The sequence below is a fragment of the Camelus dromedarius genome, chromosome 8, assembly GCF_036321535.1.
Source record: "Camelus dromedarius isolate mCamDro1 chromosome 8, mCamDro1.pat, whole genome shotgun sequence".
Lineage (NCBI taxonomy): Eukaryota > Metazoa > Chordata > Mammalia > Artiodactyla > Camelidae > Camelus > Camelus dromedarius.
Window position 1 is genome coordinate 53,139,842 of NC_087443.1, and position 19,846 is coordinate 53,159,687.

A 19,846-nucleotide genomic window follows, 5' to 3' on the forward strand; every position below is an offset into this window, starting at 1 on the left:
TTACCTAGAGCCTGAATCTTATCTATGTGGTAGGGACAAGTTTGCTCACTACAAGTATATACAACTTTGTGTATCTTTCCATGGGTATCTTAGAGAGTCTGTGAGTCTAACTCAGGAAATGGTCCCTGGCTGAGCACATAGTAGGTTTACAAAAATAAGGCTTATATTAATAACATGCTCTCGGTTTAATCACTCTTCTTTATTTCATTTAGTGGCACTCACTCTGAAGTTTAGGACCCCATGGGAGGGAGGAAAAAGGTTCATTCAGTATTTTGAGGAAAGATTATACTATAGTATATTATTATATTTAATAGTAATATTATGTACATTATGTATAATATTATACATTATATAGTATAATAATATGAAGTTATAGAAAGTGACTAATTAAACATAGTTTGCATGAGGAAAAATTATTACTTTGGGGTATTAAGCCCACCACATGCATGAGACTTGCACGTTCTCTGTCCATCTGGACAGGGTCTAGAGCACACTTAAAGAATCCTTAGCTTCCCTCAGTTGTGCAAATACCCTACAGGGTATGTAACCTAAGATCTGGATCCAAGGGTTCCCCAGTTAAACAGGGTCTCTCTAAACATCCTGATCTGCTATTGCTTTGGAGAGGGTGGACTAGGTCAGGAAAAAAAAACACCCCACATTTGCAGCAACCACAGGCAACTCTGGGATAGTTCAATCAGAGATCAACCTACTGCAGGCCAGAATGGTCACCTGAGCTATGCAGGGTTCAAGCCCACACTCCTGAGGATTCCTAAGGCCCCTGGAACACCTTCAGCATGTCAACTGAGGGGCCCAAGGGCCTTAAAACTAGCTCACACTCATTGGAAGGGGGATTCATTTTGGCCTTGGCCCCCTTCAGGGCCCTCAATGATGTGGTCAATGACTTCACCCTGTGATGTGGTCATTGAACAAAATAAAGCCTACTCCTCTCCTCCCAAAGTGCCTTGTTGCCATAGTCCCAAGAGGCACTAACATGAAAGTCACTGGGCCAAAGGAAAAACTAAGGCCAGGCAGGATGGGGACCCAACTGAGTCTCTAACTATCTGAGTGACTGTGGCCAAGTCACCTGACCCCTCTGAGCCTCAGGGTCCCCATCTGTAAAATGAACTAATAGTAGTCTCTGTTCCTTAGGGTTACTCTAATGACTAACTGCAATAATGTAGATAAGGCCTGGGGCACAGCACCTGGCACTTAGTCATGCTCAAAACACAGCAGCTAAAATAATAATAAATGATGATGATGATGGTGATCCCATTGACGACTGTGATGATATTTGCCATTCCCACCCCCAGGAAGCTGAGGGCTGCCAACTGAATGACCCATCCAACTAGAGTAGACCCAAGAATGGCCTCATTATGGCCAATTATTGCTAGGAGGTTGGCCTAGTAAAAAGTCCATCAGAACTTTTCAATGAATTTTCTTCGCATTCAATCAGATGGGGAGCTCTGTCCACTTTCCTTTCTAACAACAACTCAGAATGTTTTGGTGATTCTTCCCAGAATAGTTTACTCTATTTCTGAAGTCTATTTTGGACAGTCTGATGGTATTTAAAGCCTTGATTTCTTATCTTGGGGTATATTCAGATCATTTTTCCTTCCTTCTGTTTATCAGCAGCTCAACCAAGATATTTAAAGCTTTTCTGCCACTATTATTATTTTTAAAGAAAACACCCAATTCCAGGAGCAGGTTATCCCTTCCCTTTGGAAGAAAAGTAAATGTCCTGAAAAGTAAGAGTTAGATCCTCTAAAGTAATGTTCCTCAATATCCAAATGTTGAATTTTAAATTTTAAATTTTGAATTAGACACAAATCCTTTTTAACTCACCAGTCATATACTGTTAATTTTATTTTTTCACAGACTGAAGGAAACTATTAAAAAGAAACGGAAAAAAAAAGTAGTTATTTCTCAACTTATTCAGTAATTATAAGAGTAAGTATTCTTACTTTTTCTAAAAGAAAAGAAAGTCAAACCTTGATTTGAAGATTAACAACTTGATTCCACTCAGGGTTGGCATTTTTCTCAATTATATTCGTGCAAACCTGTAAAATCATCAAGACAAAACAGCAGGTGTTCAAGTTCGTTATTTTTCAAAGTTTATAATATATGCATATTAGTTTATGACCCTAGCAGTTTACTTATAAGCTATATACTTAGCAACCTCGCTAAAAGTTTATTTTTCTTGATAACAATTTGGTAAAATATGACATGGGTTTAATTTTAATCTTTGCTTCTTCTATACACTAAAAGTTAGTTTCCATGGCGGGGTATAGCTCAGTGGTAGAGCGCATGCTCAGCATGCATAAGGTACAGGGTTCAATCCCCAGTACCGACAATTAAACAAACAAACAAATAACCTGATTACCCCACCCCCCCACAAAAAAACCCAATAAAAGTTAGTTTTCAATCACCAGATTACTAACATCGGATTAGCATCATGATGCAAGAGTTAATATTTAGTGAGTATGCATTACAGACCGTCTAATAAGCATCTCTTCACTAACATGTGCAAACTGATGTTTTGATCCTGCACACCAGTCCCTCTCCCTGCTCCCCAAAATGCTCCTGTCTTTCCATTCACAAGGCTGCTCAGGCTTGAGCCAGAGTCAGCCACCACACCTCTCTTCCCATCACATGCCTCATCCAATTCATTAGTAACACCGACACCTCTATTTTCATCTGATCTTCCCCAGATGCCGGCAGTGGGTTCCCATCTGGATCCCTACTTCCTCTCCTGCCTCCTTACTTTCATGCCACTCCCCGCATAGCCACTTCTGTCAGCTCCTCGAGTATACACAGAATCAAGTCAACTCAAACTCTGCCCGATAAAGCCCTACCTGCCCCGCTCCCCCACCCCATCTCTCCAACCTCATCTCTCAGTTTCCGCCTGGCTTGCTCCACTCCCGCCACATAAGCATGCTTTCCCTGCAGATGGATCTCTTCCTTGGAGCCTTTACATCAGCTCTTCCCTCTGCCTGGAGGCCCCAGCCCCCCAGATCTTTGCATCATCTAGGACTCTGCTCAAATGTTGCATCCTCAAGGGTGTCCCACCTGAAAACCCAGCTGATACCCCTCCAGCCCCCGGCACCAATCACTTCTTGTCCCATGCTTTATTATCTGCGAAGTAGTCAACACTAGCTGAAGTTATTCAACTTCTTGTTTGCTTGTCCCTTCTATGTACACTCCACAAGAACAAAGATTGTCTCGCTCACTTTATCCCCAACACGGGGGACAGTATCTGATAACTTAGTAGACGCACAATATTTACTTCTCGAATTAATGAACCCTTTCAACAATCCTATGAGACTATCATTATCCCCACATACAGTTTAGGAAATTGAGACTCAGGAAATATGGAATTTGCTGTCACTGCCCATGGAGTGGGGTGAAGCCTGCATTTAAATCTGGCTTCATTTTGCTCCAGAACTGAAGTCCTTTCTATCACCTCCCACAGACTCTCCCAGTAAATATCCCAGGCCCTGTGTGGGGTTTGTGACATCTCACTGTCATAAATAAATGGTTCAGAGACATAGAAGATGCTATGTCTTCATGCCTAGAACTGTCTGGTGCATTGTTATTCTATGTAGAATCCCACTCTCCAATCTTCAATCATCTCTGCAGGTAAAAGTGGTGGTTGCAGGTGTTCCTACACCAAGAGTCTCCCAGCTTTCTTCAGAGCACTGGGATGGGGTTCCCTTGCTCAACTCTCCATTCTCAGCAGCTTGATGGGGCATGGGAGGTGAGAAACCAGACAGGAGTGGGCAGCTGGGTATGGTGGGCTATCCGCCCACATTTACCAGGGATCACTGTTGCTCGTTAGGGACCTTACCTAGGATTAAGATAATGTGTGGACCTGGAAATAATCCAAATAATTCAGTGGTAGCTTTCACTGTTCTAATGTTTCAAAAAGACCGAATTTTCTCATTTGAGTTCTGCATACTTTGTACTCCAAAATAACCCTCTGGAGAAGTCTGGCATGTTCAGGCTCAGATAATCTGTGTTCCCGCACAGTGTCCAGCTCATCAGGGGGGTACTCGAACAAAGAATAAGCAAGAAATCACTCCAAGGAAAAGCACATGTGTTTCTAGAAGCATCTGCATTTAGATCACATACAAACCTTTTTTCCAGCAAAGGAAACTTCTACAAAAGGATCCACTAGGTTTTTCTTATCTGCGCTGCCTCCAAATATCTCCTTGACCGTCTGGGAGAAGGCGTCATCCACTGGAAAGCAACATGTCACACAGCAGAAATTAGATCTGATTTTCTTAAAAGAACAGACATCACTCAGCAAGATTAAAAATTTTCTCCTACAGAGAAAAATAGTTGCAACAAGCATTGTTCTCAAAAGTGGCCAGCACTAGGGGCACTGGATCGCAGAAGTCCTTTTTGTCTTGTTTGAAAGAAACAGAAAATATGTTCTTCCCACAAAGTTTTCAAATCAACAGGAGCACCTTGAGAAATAAACCAATAAATTATGTTGGGAATTGATCATTTATTGAGGGGAAAAAAGTAGAATAAACTCCATCCAAAAAGAGTCAGAGGCAATTCAAAACTCAGGCCATTTCAATTTGGAAAAGGTTCTTTAGGTCAACATATAGGCCTAGTCTGACCTCTTCTGAGAAATTATAAGGAAATTGGGCATAATCAAAAATTACATGTTTAATTAACTACAAACAGTAAATTTCTGTTTTAGCAAACTTAGTGAACAGAGATCAGCTGAACAGACCCAAGCAGGCATCACCATATGAGGTTTAACTTATTTACTTTATTTAAGCTATTTCTGAGGGGAAGTGGTCTGGGAGGCGTTACAGGGTGTTCCCAGGAAAGCAGCAAATCCTAATGAGCTCCTTGGCCTGTACAATGGGTGCTACCTCCTGGGGATTGGGAGAGAGGCCCGGTGCCCCAGGACCCAGCAGGGAGCAGACAGGCCAGGCAAGCCAGGTAGGATGCTGGGTTCTCTGCAAGGACAGAGGATTAACTGGACTGCTCTCCATGAATACAGTCGCTCTAAGTCATTCTCTTAGATGCACCCAATCTCTTAATAACCGTATCTCGTAACACAATCGTGACAGACTTTCAGTTACTGGCACTTAGCCACCTTTTGCTCAGCCATTTTTAATAGTCTGATAGCAAAGACATTATTTGTTTATAAAATTTCACATTTTCATTGGGGATGAAAGGAGTTAGCAGGGCTGACTGCTGACCTCTCTTTGAGAGTCTCTAGAATAAGGGGAAGACGTGGAACACTGACGAGAGATGGGATAGAGCTGAATGGGTCAAAGGCTCCATAAGGACCATGGGTCAGTGACCAATAGGCTGCCCTGTAAGCCTGTGTAGGTGGCTTTCAGTGGATCCAGAATGAATGAAAATGACTCCACAAAGGCCTTTAAGAAGAGAGACCTATGGCAGGGACCACTGGTCACTATTCAGAGTATAATTTTAATACATCTCATCCTGCAGATAACTGATGGTCCTGGGGCAGAAGCAAATCAGTACGTACTCTGGGGGATGTCCTCCGCTCGGTAGATCTTCAGCAGGAAGGTCACCCACCGGAGGGCGATGCCAGCAGGGAGTAACAAGTTACTCTCCACGTCATCACTGTCATTATCACGATCTTGCTTCTCAGGCTATTGGGGACACATGATCACACATTATACACATAGAAAAGTGGTCCTTGGAAGAAGCCAAATCGATGCTTATCAAATAAAACCCATCGGAACTCTTTTCATTAGGATTTCCTGTATTTGGGGATTAAGAGTTCGGCACCAATTCAACCTGAAAGCTGCTCTACAAAAGCAACGCTCCTATGTTTCTTTGATCACTACACTACAAGAAAATAATGTGTCCTTCTGTAATCTTATGAGCACTAAATAAAGAAAGAGAGAGAGAGTTCCTGAAGCTTTTCCTAATTTCTTTCTGGCTACTGGTTTGCCGTCCAGCTTTCTGGAATAACAACTGCACATTTAGGGAGCAATGACTGATTCTGTAAGTGAGCCACGCTCTGCAGATACGGCGATGCGGGGGAGTCTTAAAAACATACACCTTTACTGAATAAAAAACCCCACTCATAGACACCAGGAAGGAGCCTACATGAGCCAGAATAATAACACTGTAGTGAAGGAAAGGACAGCTGCTGAAACATTGGAGGGCTGGGGTTATCGACCAGAGGCTCCATTTCACAACCCCTGACCCCCACTTGCTTAACTCTTGGTCCTCGTTTTTAGTGAAAAAATGTAAAGGGTAGAGAACTGGAAGCTCACGGGAGGTTCGTCTCCGGTTCCCAGGACGAACATGCTGACTTTCAGGTAGCCTTTAGCACCCGAGCTGTCATCTTCGGGGTCATTGAGAAGAAGCCATTTTCTCATGACAGCATGACCTAAAATAAAGAAGGTGTAAAAGGACAGGGACATGCAACAGAGAAGCTGACAGGTCCGTGACTTCATCTGCTATAAGATAAACAAGCATTTCCTCCAAGCATTGCCATGACGTGCAAAATTCCCCAAGTGAGACTCTATATTAATGTCCACTGCTTTGCACTGACTCCCCACCCACATCCTGCCCTGGTGTGACTCAAACAGGACACTCTAAGCTCTATTAACTGGTTTTAAAATTTGAATTTGATAAGATGAAACTATCCTCACAAAACAGAGAAAGCCTACTTGTAAATGTTAGGGTGATTATCATTAGATTAAATAAAAGACATTCATACTAAGCTACTATTATAATTCCCACCACATATCTTTTCCTCTTCTTAACCAAGAAAAAAAAATGTTTTTGATTCCTTGATCCCCCCAATTTTTTTGATTCCCAGAATCTTCAAGTTCATGGGAGAACATTACTTACCAGGTTCATCATAAACGAATCCAACATCAATCTGGGAAAAAAAAAATTTTAAGTAGTTCAAACAGATTTTAAAATTAGTTCAATCATCTCTAGAAATCATCATTATTACATTTAAAAATAAAGCTTTTGACTTGACAAATTACTTTGTGACCCAACATTTCCATCTTAACCTCTCTGTACACCCAATGCCTTGCCTGAAGTATGATACACAGAAGGCCCCCAATCCATCATTTTGAATGAATAAGCTAGTCTAAGAGCTGGAAGGGACATGGTGACCAATGTGTCCCGGTTTGTTTGGGACTTTATCAGTGGCATAGAAAGTATCACATTCTGTGGAACCCCTCAGTCCCAGGCAAGCCTGGACTTTGGTCACCCTACAGGAAGTCACCTATCCAATTATCCTCTTCCCTCTCCTCCAACTAATGCTAATGCTAATATTAATACAACCAATTGACTGGGCACTCCAATGTGCCAAGCGCTGTGCTGGGTGCTTTCTATATTCTATCTCACCTAGTCTTCATTTTACAGATGAAGACACTAAGGACCAGAGAGGATGACATGTGGCTAGTTTGTGGCAGATAGGGTATGCCTGACCCAGATCATCTTCTAGAACTTCTGATGTCTTACTGGCATTCCAGCCTTCAGCAAGGATCACAGCCTCAATGTCTTACAAGGATCATAGCCTCAAAGCCTTACTCATAACCTTAAGATGTTACCCAGATGGGCATCCTGAGACCTGGTCAGGAATCAGATTCCTCATTATGAAAGAGCCCATCTTTGATGTAAGTTGAATGGAACACACAGTTGACACCCACCTTAAATTCCCCCATCAGACAGTCTGCCCGCAAAGAATGGGAATTATAAACCTAGAAGAAAGAAGAGCAGTGAAAAGATTACCAGTCGGATCTGGCAGTTCAGTTAGTGACCACTCCCTTCCTACCCTGTGGTCCCCGTACCCGAATGCTGATGATCTCATCCATCAATTCAGAAGGAGTCTGGTGGACATTGTAGAAAAATAACTGTTGAAACAGAAGAGAAAAGTGTTTGAAGGTCAGCAGGGGTAGACTAGCTTTAGTGGGATCTGCTGCTACAATTTTGGGGGCCCTCACAAGAAAATACAAGGCACAAACCCAAATTAGGTTTGACCACATGGACATACTGCAGGACCTTGCCAAAGCCCCTGGAGCTTAAGCACCATGAGATTCACGGTAAACTCTGCATGTTGGAAAAAGGCAAAAGGGTTAAGTAACAACTATAGCGTTTACTTACCTAAATAAAATTGCTCTTTTGGGACCAGATATGTAGTAGTTAACTAAAGATCTAAGGTTATTTCACATGCTTAGGGCTTGCATGATCTGGGAACTTGAGGATAATTCTCTACCATTTTTAGCACTATCATTTCTATCCAGTGACTCTAATTTTGTTCTTTCTAAGAACGCACTTTTAAAGCCAAATCTTCCCATTAGATTATATTGGTCCCTCAGTAGAATCAGCATGGACCACATTTTAACTCATGGTGACAGCTAAGTTTAAGAAGGTTGATTCTTGGGAAATGAAAATTGGGATTATAGAGGTTGTACCATAATACCAAAACTTTACGTACCAATAAATGTTGATCCTAAGAGGGAAAGATTGAGCATTTATTTAAACTGAGACTTTTTCTTCCTACTTTTAACCTAGAAATATTTCAAATTTACAGAAAAAAATTGAAAGAATGGTAAATAAACACCATCTTTCACATGTGTTCACCTGTTACATTGGCTTTTGGCTTTATCTCTCTATTTTTAACAACTATTTGGAAGAAGGTTCTGGATAACATAACGCTTTACTCCTTAAAAATACCTTTGCATGCATCTCCTAAGAGCAAGGACGTCTTTCTACAATAATCATAATACTGTTATCATACTCTAGAAATTTAACATGTAACATAGTAAAATTTCAAAGTTCTACAATTGTTTTGAGAAAAGTTCTTTTTAGCTTTTTTTTTTAAATCTAGCATTCACTCAAGGATCTTCCATTCTATTCAGTTGTTGTATCTCTTTAGTTTCTTTTGATCTCGAGTAATATTCCCGGCTTATTTTTGTTGTTTATTTTTGTGCAGACAAGATGCTTTGTAGAGTATCTCACAACCTGGATTTCTGTCAGTGATTCTTCACTGTTAGATTCAAGTTGACTGTTGGACAAGAAATGGCACAGGTGATGTTGATTACTTCCATTATATCACATCAGGACACACATGTCTGTCTGTCCCATTATCGGTGATCCCAAGTTTAATCACCTGGTTAAGAACATGTATGTAAATTAGGGATTTTTTTAGTAAAATCTTTTTATTGATTTATGAATTGGTCTGTTTAGAGGCCTCGTTATTTGATCCTTTCCTTTTGCCAAGAGATCTAATCGCAAAAGAATTCATTAAAATGGAAAAATTCAGAGGTGGAGATTCACGCTGGGCTCCTAAGAATGTAGCTGAGTAAATACTTGTCCTGCATTATAAATGGATTGAAGGGTCCCATGCCTTAGGCATCAGGTCACCCCCTACCTCATCCTCCCTGCAATCTAGTCTTGTCCTTCAACGTGACTCTCTCCTGGCCTTTCACAAGTCGCTTCCAGTGGCCCCATCGGTGTGCACCCACCTTTTATGTTAGCTTTGACCCTACTTATCTGCCTGTTTGCCTGCGGTTCACCTAAGGAGAAGTTAGAAGGTGAGAAGATGGGGCGTCTGAAAAGCCGGGGGCCAGCTGGAACAAAGGGAAAGGAACAGGAGCACTATACAGAGGAAACCGGTTCCTTTTGTGAATAGAGATTGGAAAAAAGAACCAAGGCCAGAGCCAGGGCTGGTATTACAAGCTGTAGGAAACTAAGAGGACCTGGGAGAGGAAACTATGGCAGGAAAGGGCTGGGCTCAGAGAACAGAGCCTGAACCCAGAGGAATCTCAGAAATGCGTCTCCTCAGCAGAGTAAGGTTGGACTCTGAAAAATTCCCCAAACTTACCATTTCTCCTCATAGCCCTAATTGTGGAGTTTCCTGACAGTGAAGATGACTATCAAGGTACTCAGTATTTTTGAAGAATGTTGCAGAAGAGGACAACAGAACACACTATATTCTCAGTATTGGGGGGAAAACCTTTTGGCTCATAACTGCTTTCCTTTAACTTATATTATTTTTATAGCCAAGTAGGTTTTGACACCTTTAAAAAGTCGGTGACTTAGTCACACGAGTCATCCCTCAGAGACATCTGCTAATTACAAAGAGCAAAGGCAGATGTAAGCTCTTGGTGTGCTCCATCGTAAGGGACGCGAGGACCGCTTAGGAAGGGCTCCTTCCGGAATTTGTTGCAAAACCACCAGAAAGATACCAACAGCTCTGGAAACCAAGGACGAAGCAGGCCGTGTGGCTTCAAGACTCAGTGGTTCTTAGCGAGTCATGTTTACTGCTGGTACCTTATATTGTGTGTACAATTAAGTCTGCACATTGTTCCCCTCCCACATGGGACAGGGGACGGTGAGAGGACCCAAGAATAGATGTATAAATTTATATGCATATAAACAGAACAGACTCAGAGCAGGACACACATTTGTCCATTTACCTCATCAAAAAATGGATTATTTCCTCTCTTGATTCTTGTTCGGTGTGTCTGGCCACAGATGTGGACTTTGACCACAGGCCTGATGTTGTTGCCACTTAACTGCCGGCCCTCGATCACTCGGACACGGATCTGCAAGCACAGAAGGGGAGTCGTTACCAATCCTTTCCCAGCATGAGGTGTAAGAGAATCCTCAGGTGTTGCCTTTGCTTGTCCACCAGAAAAGACCACTGAAACCAGGCCAGGGCAGCTTTGCAATGCACTAGGTGCTCTCGGACTGGGTGCGACCATCTGTGCTCACTCTCACGGTGGGAACTGGAGTGGGGATGCAAAAACCAAGAGCAGTAGTGAGGTTGCAATAGTCCAGGGCTGGCCCAGGAAAGGGCAGGGCTGGGCAGGGGCCTCTGCTCAGACCCCAGCCTCCCGCCCGGTCTTCCTGAGCCCCAGGAGCTACGAACTCACTCTGTAGCCTATCTCCCAAAGAAGGAGCCAGAGCTGTGAAAAACGCAATACCTGAGCTTCTGTTCTTTGATTAGCGCTTTCCTACCACCAAAGTGGATTTTATTTCTCTGAAGTGCCTCATCTGGACTGACTACATTCACTGCTGCATGCAGAAGAAAGGTGGGAGCTCTTCTTGCTGGGTTTGCCCTGACATCCCTTTGTGCTAGCTGAGCCATCGCCCACAGGCAGAGGCTCTTCCTCACAACACCACATTTGCTAGAAGTTGGATGATTTGGTGGCACCACAGGCATGCGGGGCGCTCAGGCTATTCCTACCTGGAAGTCCTGTGGCTTGTTGGACAGCATCCGCCGGCTGCTCTTCCCTTTCGTGAGCCTCCGGGCAAGGTGAGCTTCTGACACTGTCCCTCCCCGGCCCTTGGGCACAGGGACCCTGACTGTACCGTCCAACCCATCCTCGTCTCCGCCATCTTCCTCCTCTTCTCCTAAAACACCAAAAAGGGATCCAGTCAGAGATGGCTCTCACCCTGGACGTGTCAGAACACGCTGGTTTCCTGGACATGAGGAGTTTTCGGTGTTCCTGAGGCAGCAGGTGAAGGAGATGCTTATTGGTAATGCTGACTTGGGATAAGCTGTGACTCAGATACAGATTCTTTTTTTTTAAATTGAAGTAAAGTTGATTTACAGTGTTGTGCTAGTTTCTGGTGTGCAGCACAGTGATTCAGTTATACATATATACATTCCCTTTTATACTCTTTATCATTATAGGTTATTACAAGATAGCTCCCTGTGCTGAACAATAAGACCTTGCTGTTTCTACATCTTATGTAAAGTAGTTAGCATCTGCAAATCCCAGACTCCTAATTTATCCCTTTCCTTCCTCCCCGCCCCCAACCCCAGTAACCACAAGTTTGTTTTCCATGTCTGTGAGTCTGTTTCTGTGGCCTGAATGAGTGTCCTGATGCACATGAACACATTTTTCTAAAGAATCTATATATGACCATCATTTAAAAGTCACTCATCAGGCTGTGTTCAAGGTGATGGGGAGAACACAGAGGCCACTGGGAGAGCGAGAGGAGGAGCCAGTGCAAACAGATCCAGCCTAAGATCACTCAGTTCTAATCTGGAAACCCAGCCTGAGGTCAGGGGCCTTTCTGCAGTGACGACACTGAGATGGGGAAATGCCGTGGAAAACTGGAGCCCTGCAAAGGGGACAACTCTACCCTTCCTGCTGCAGGTCTTTTCTCTAGATTTTTACTCATGAGGTTCTGTACTGACCCCTTTCTGCTGGAGGCTCCTGATCATAAATGCCCTCTCCACCCTCATGGCAGATGAGAAACTCACCTCCAATTTTCTCACCAAGCAGACCAAGGTGGTCACCATACTCTCCCTTCGTTCTCCTGGCTGTCACTTCCACACACATCTGTCCCCTCATTTATCCCCCAATCTTCCCTTCAGACTCCGGAGGAAAATATGTTTCCTGCTTAGTAGAGTGAACCCCATTCCCATGCCTGAGACCGCACTTCCTTCTGATTCTTTGGGGACCCCTCCAAGTGACTCCCCTTCTCAAGTATCTCCACTGGCTCCTTCCCCACAAGGACCTTCTCTCTGCCTTCAAATATGCATGGATCTCTCTCTCCTAAAAAAACAAAAATCATCTCTGCCTTCTATATCTCCCCTTTTAGTCACAAACTCTTTAAAACTCACTGACAAACGTCAGCTTTTCTTTTTCTCATAGACAAAATATTTGAACTTCCAGTAATCTGTACAATATAATTTAAGAGATTAGAAGACTAACCACCTTGTCCAAAAAAATACCAGCATTTGCACTCCCACCCTTTGGATTCTGAAACTTCTCCATTACAAGGCAAAGGAGTCTCAGGTAGGAGACAATTTCCATCTGGAGTAATCAGTCAGTCACTCACATTATAGTATGAATTAGTTCCATCACAGTGTCAGCTATTAAAACTTGGACTCTGGTTTCACGCTGCCTGGGTTCAAATCCCAGGTTCAAGCTATGTGAGTCTGAGCATGTCTCTTAATTTCTGTTTCAGTTTCCTCATTTATAAAAAAGAAGAAATAATAGTATTTATCACAAGGTTATGGTAAAGACAAATTAACCTATATGCAAAGTCTTTAACACAGTTCCTGGCAGAAAGCAGTACCAAATTTGTTTTTTTTTTTTTTTTTTTTTAGTTTTGTTGAGAAGTCAGTTTTGTTGAGAATTCAGAACACTAGAGAGCAGTAATGGGGTAAGGTGGGGCAGTCAGTGGGCAGCACGGGAGTCGGGGCACAGAGGGAGGAAGTGAAAGGTCCCTCCGAGGTACTACTTCAGAGGTTAGCCCAGGGGAGCCCTCCAACTCACCACCCCTCTATTCATGCTCGGCCCACCCAAGCCTGGCTCCTGTTCTGCGAAGGTCAACCATGATCTCTTCTTGCTAAGCTCAGGGCCCTTTTCTGAATCCTCATGCTCCACCTTCCATGGCATCGGACACCGGGGCCCACACAGACTTCTTTGAATTGTGCAGCTCTCCTCCTGGCACTCTGACTAAATCTTTTCAGGGTCTTCCGAGGTCCCCCTCTTTGTCTCCTATTCACGAGGGTGACTTCCCACCCTATTCCTCAGCCCTCTGCTCCTCTGACCCAACTTTCTCTGGATCCAAACTTCACAGTCTTTCAAGAAGTCTTAGACCCACAGAATGTCAGACTAGATGGGACCTCAGAGATCCTCAGTCCAACCTGACCCTCCCATTTTCAGGTAGAAAAATTGAGGTCCAGAGGTTTTAGCAACTTGTTAGGTGATTAGGAGCCAAGCTGAAACCAGGACCAAGTCTTTGCCCGACCTCGCTGGTTTAAGACTAGATCTAGAACCAGGCTGCAGCTGAAGGAGATGCTGTCCTCTTCATTCCTCTGCATCTTTGTCAGGACACAGGGAAACCCCATAGAAGCCAAAGGTGGAGAATAGCTACCTCTGTCCTCTGCATGATAATCTGGGTCTCTTCTTCCCTATTCTTAAAGAGGCTTCAAAAGGGGCTCGCCTGCTGCCCATCGTCAGGCACCCAGATCCGAGCTCTCAGGATGTCCTTCCTCCTCTTCTCCACCAGGTGGGCTCCTCACTCCCTCAAGTTCCAGAGGAAACACACGTCTTGGGAAGTCCCTCCCCACCTCTCCCAGAGTAAGCCCCCTTCTCGGTCTACCACACATGGTTCTATCCAGTCCTCACCACCTAGTGAGGACTGGATCTGTTGTTAACCTGTAGGTAACCTTCAGAACGGTGGGGTGAGGCTTGCCCTTTTCATCTTTGTACCTGCCCCGTGCCTGACATAAATCCTAGCACATAGCAGGGGCTTGATGAATGCGGAGTGAGGAAAAGAACAAGGGCACCCTCACGCCTGCTCCAGCCTTCTCAAGTACTCCAGCAGTTTGGCAAAATCCCCGCACAGCTCTCAGGAGAGAGCACTCAGACGCCAGGGGGCGCTCCTCCCAACCCAGACACCAGCCTCAGGGAAGCAGGGAGGGTCAGGCTCCCCTTGCTCAAACCTGTTCCGGACTAGGCAATGGCTGGCAGGCATGGCTTTAAGCCTCTTCCAACAATGAAAATCAACTTCCTTGGACCATCCTGGGCCCAAGTGGGATTTCCTCCCTGCTGTGAATTATTCCACTTGGGGTTGGTGGTTGTTTATGGCAGAAGGAGTAGATCATATCCCTGCAGAGCTGGGCTCTGAACAAGCCCTCACTGAGTTCTTGAATGAAAGATCCAGAGAAAAACTGCAGGTAGCAAAAAACCAATTGCTTTTGGAAACACCTTGTTAGTCAGACTTTAGGCTGAAGGATGGATTAGAGGAAACCAGCCTGAGTCATGCTTACCATCAGCATCGCTGCGTAGCAGCAGAAGGATATTTAAGCAGGAAATCACCCCTTTATGTGGCAGGAAGCTGTAAAGGATTAAACAATGCTAACACTCTAAGTGTTCCACAAAGAACGATGGGAGTCCTTAGGGCACTGCCGAACACGCCCTTCTGCACAAGCTGTTTCATCACCCAGCTTTAGCGGTTGTCCCATAATGAGACCCAGGCAAGCACTGGAGCCACAGCCAAGCAGATCCACAAAGAATGACTGTTTCATGATCACAGAGGGCAGTAAGTTAGGAACTGCTGACTGAATAGGAAGCTGCTGGTCGTATTTGCTTCCTGGGGCTGTTGTAACAAAGTGCCACACCTGAGTGGCTTAAAACAGCAGGAATTTATTCTCTATCAGTTCCAAGTCCCTGAATTCAAAAATCAAGGTGTTGGCAGGGCCATGCTCCCTTGGAAGCCTCGAAGGAAAAATCCTTCCTTGCCTTTTACTAGCAGGTGGCTCCTGGCAATCCTTGGTGTTCCTTGGCTTGGGCTGTGCCACTCTAATCTGCCTCTGTGTCACATGGCCTTCTCCCCTGCATGTCCCTATGTCCTCACCTATTCTCATAAGGACATCAGTCATTGGATTTAGGGCCCGTCCTAATCCAGTATGACCTCATCTTATCAGATTACATCTACAAAGACCCTGTTTCCAAATAATTTCACACTCTGAGGTTCCACATAGATAGGAATTGGTGGCGGGGGGACACACTACTGAGCACACTACAATAGCCATCTTTCCTGTCTTTCCAGTTTGCTCCATCCTCACACCAGCCCACAAGTCTGCGGTCACACAGGCTGCCCCATTCTTCCACTTTCTCTGCCCCCCACTTCCTTGCTGGCGTTGCTCTTCTCTTGACCTGTTAGGTTCTGTGATCTAACACTGCAATCGCTTCTCTCGTGCCTCTCAGTACCCCCTTCCCCTCACTTCCTCGTACTCACCTGTTCCATTCGACTCTCCACTTACTACACCCCATCACCCAGGTAACTGAACATGAACACACACCTCACTGACTAGGGTCACTTTAATTTCATGATCTCCAACCTTCAGTAGACTCACAGGGTTGCCCAGCCATCCTACCATGTTTCCTCTGCTTCCAAGTTCTCCTAAATCCTGCTTTGAGATGCCACTGACTAGCCAACAAGGTCAAATCCTTTTACTTTCCTGAACTCCCACCTGTTTTGCACCTTGAAAGCTTCCAACACCCTCTCTACCCTTCTCACCATCAGCTAATGATCTTCCTTCTTATTTCACTGAGAAAATAGGCAATCAGGGTGGCCAAGGCCCCCCTGGCCAGCAGGCCCTTTTATCCAAACACTTCTCATGCCTCTTAACTTTTCCACCTAAGCACTAATTGAACCACCATCCTATGTAATTCTCTTCCATTCCTTGATAGACAGTCCTTTCTCCATGAATATTTTATGCTTTTTTTCTTTTTTGGTCAATATTTACTATTTCCCCACAGTAACCTTGTTTTTACAGAGTCTTAGAATGCCCACCTCTGCCTGTGATATTAATTTTGTTTCTCATGACGAGGTCTTATTAAATGGTAGTACTGGTTATGGCAGAATTTAATTACCTTGGGTAAAAGGTCACTGCAAAATTAGAACAAAGGGCTGGTGTGATATCATCAGTGTAAGTTAAAAAGTACAAAGCAGAACAGGAGAGAGTAAGTTTCTAAGCATGAAAACATTTTGGAGATAACATGATGATTTAGCTGGAATGATGAATAATTCCTCTGCTGGGTTTCTAACATGCTAAAAGTTACATAAAGAAATGTCTGCTTTCAACCATGAGCAATTCATTCCCCTCCATTCTGATTTCTGGGTAAATAGCATTATATGGGCCCTAAGAATCTTCTGGAATGGTTCCAATAGATAGATGAAAGTAAAGGTACCATGGAAGAGCCTGTAACCAAACACTGATGCAAAAACGAGCTTGCAGGGAAATTCTGGCAGCGTCTGCCTTTGATTGACTGAAGCCGTGAGCCAATCTAGGAAACACTGTCCAAAGAGCTCTGTCTGAATCCGGACAAAATAATGTTCACCAAGTAAAACACCCCACTCCACGGCTTCTCAATGTGAGCTCCAAAATCAGCCTCCATCAGAACCTCCTGGCGGTCTTTGTGAACCATACAGATGGGGGTTCTCCTTCACATCGGCTGGATTAGGCCCTCTGGAGGGACGTGCTGGAAATCTGCACATTTAAGGATTTCCCTTGATGATTTTTTTACTGTGTCTAAAGTTTCAGAACCACTTGTTTATCACGATCACTTCAATTTTCCTAAATATCCTAGGGGGAAAAAATGGCCCAATACAATCAGTTTGCTGGACAAAGCCAATTAGGGACCCAACTGTGGAAACACTGCCTGCAGTGATGTTCTAGCACATTGGGCATGTTCCAGTGCAGCTCTGAACAGGATAGTCTGTTGTTCAGAAAACTTTCCATGGATCCTCAAGGTCTGCTCATCAAGGACAAGTGTCTTGGTCGGGTACTCCCAGCCCTCAGGAACATGCCTCCCTTTTATTACTCCTCTGAATTAATCAGGCACTTTGGTCTATTCAGTAGTGTTCACCAAAATGCCCTTCTTAAACAAAAATGCAAACCATATCCATGGCCCATCCATCATTTAATCATTCACTCAATCAACAAAGCATTTATTGGTTTTCCAAGTGCTGAGCTTGGCAGTAAGGTTACACAGTTGAAACGTACTGCTGAAAAAGTACTTTCTCTAAGAAATTGTACATTCCCCATGTAATAATTAGATTAGTCTTCTCTTGAGGAATTTAGTATATTCAGCTCTAACTTAGTTACTCATGTTTATATCTTTCATGCAGAAATAAATTTCTACTGAAATACAAGCTCCTTGGTGGCAAACAATGCCTTTCTCAGCTCTGCATGCCCCACAGACAGGTGTCAATAAATGTTTTCTGAACTGGATTGAACTGAATTTCAAGTAAATTGACTTTGGTGTTTGTGGAATGAAATAAATTTGATGCGGCCAAGTCTGGCTATAAATGATTTTCTTGCACTTCTAGCATTGGACAAAGTAGCAATTTTAACAGATGGTTCTTCAAAAATAGATGTGAGATTTTTTAAATAGTTTATTCCAGCCGTGGAATGTAAGCTCCAGTCAAGCTAACTGACATCTGGTGAATCAAGCGGCCAAAGTAACAGGTTTTCAGGAGGGCAAGCCTGTGTCTGGGTCAGCTACCCCTGTCATGGGAAGAGTCTCAGAAGTGGGCCAGTGAATGCGGTTCCTTTGCCAGCACACATCTTCAGTCAAGGCACCAATGCTTCAGGGTCTGTAACCTTTGTCATTTTGATGTAAGAGCTCCAGGAAAGCATTCCTTAAAAATGAACCCCTTAGACACAACACCAAAGACATGATCCATGAAAGAAATCATTGATAAACTGGACTTCATTAAAACTAAATACTTCTGCTCCGTGAAAGAGAATGACAAGACAAGCCACAGGCTGAGAGAAAATATTTGCAAGAGACACATGTGATAAAGGACTGTTATCTGTTTTCTCAATTATTATTCTAAAGCCTCATCTGAATACTTCTGATGTTAAATGCACTTTATAGGGATCGAAAAAAAAAAAAAAAGAGAGAGAGAGAGAGACTGTTATCCAAAATATACAAACAACTCTTAAAACTCAACAATAAGATAATAATGACCTGATTATAAAATGGACCAAACATCTTGACACCTTACCAAAGAAGACATACAGATGGCAAATAACTATATGAAAAGATGTTCCACATCATCCTCACCAGGAAAACACAAATTAAAACAATGAGATACCATCACACGCATATTAGAATGATCAAAACCCAAAACACAGACAACACCAAATACTGGTGAGGATGCGGAGCAACAGGAATGCTCATTCATTTCTGGTGGGAACAGAAACTGGTACAGCCACTTTGGAAGACAGTTTGGTGGTTTCTTACAGACGAAACATACTCTTAACCTACCATTCAGCTACCTACATTCCTTGGTATTTGTCCAAAAGAGTTGAAAACTTACATCCACACAAAAACCTGCACATGGATATTTATAGCAGCTTTACTTCATAATTGCCAAACATGGGGGCAACCAAGATGTCCTGTGAATAGATAAACTGTGGTCCAATCAGACAATGGAGTATTATTCAGCCCTAAAAAAGAGCTACCAAGTCATGAAAAGGCAGGAAGGAACCTTAAATGCATACTACAAGTGAAAGAAGCCAATCTGAAAACACTGCATATGGTATGATTCCAACTCTGTGACATTCCAGAAAAGGCAAAACTAAGGAGACAATAAAAAGATCAGTGGTTACCAAAGGGGAGGGAGGTGGGGGTAAGAGAAAGATGAATATGCAAAGCAAGGAGGATTTTTAGGGCAATGAAAATACCCTGTATGATATTATAATGATACATATACACCATTATACATCTGTCCAAACTTGTGGAATGTACAGCACCAAACATGAACTCTAAGGGTAAACTACAGACTTTGAGCAATTATGATGTGTCAATGAAGGTTCGTCCTTCATAAAAAATGTACTATTCTGGTGAATGATGTTGATAATGGGGAAATCTATGCAGGTGTGGGGAGAGGGGGATATGAGAAATCTCTGTACCTTCCTCTCAATTTTGTGGTAAACTGCTCTTAAAAAAGAATCTTTAAAACACCCATGAACCTATCAAGTATTCAGTTCCCATGATCTATGGTCATAATTAGTCTCTTCAACTTGCAGAGGTGAAGTTCTCCTGAAAAGCTTCACTTTGTGTTCTATCATTAATATTTCCAATTTCTTCTCTGCAGAACCCATGATGTGGATGGTAACCTTTAAAAATCAGTATCCATAGTCATGAACAGTGGTTATCTCAGGAGGATGGGACTGTGAGAGATTTGTACTTTCTTGTGTCTTATATTCCTATGATGTTTACATTTTTACAAGTAGATATTGCTTTTGAACTAAGAAAAATCAACAGGTTCATGTTCTAAAATTTGAAAAGATCTGTATAAATTAGAGGGAGCGGACTCATGACTTTCATAT

At 43.3% G+C, this 19,846-nt stretch overlaps 1 protein-coding gene across 4 annotated transcripts in view; it reads right to left on the reverse strand.

Moving 5' to 3' along the window:
- Window positions 1–19,846, reverse strand: part of MYOF (myoferlin) — a 148,149-nt gene that overhangs the window by 83,855 nt on the left and 44,448 nt on the right. For all 4 annotated transcript variants that reach the window (XM_031461393.2, XM_031461392.2, XM_010974292.3 and 1 more), the window contains exons 6-15: window positions 11,219–11,385; window positions 10,446–10,574; window positions 7,815–7,877; window positions 7,674–7,724; window positions 6,859–6,889; window positions 6,276–6,391; window positions 5,516–5,642; window positions 4,133–4,236; window positions 1,989–2,057; window positions 1,843–1,886 (exon numbers count right to left, since the gene is read on the reverse strand). In XM_031461393.2, the coding sequence (XP_031317253.2) occupies window positions 1,843–1,886; window positions 1,989–2,057; window positions 4,133–4,236; window positions 5,516–5,642; window positions 6,276–6,391; window positions 6,859–6,889; window positions 7,674–7,724; window positions 7,815–7,877; window positions 10,446–10,574; window positions 11,219–11,385 (901 nt within the window). The remainder of the gene's footprint in view (window positions 1–1,842; window positions 1,887–1,988; window positions 2,058–4,132; window positions 4,237–5,515; window positions 5,643–6,275; window positions 6,392–6,858; window positions 6,890–7,673; window positions 7,725–7,814; window positions 7,878–10,445; window positions 10,575–11,218; window positions 11,386–19,846) is intronic.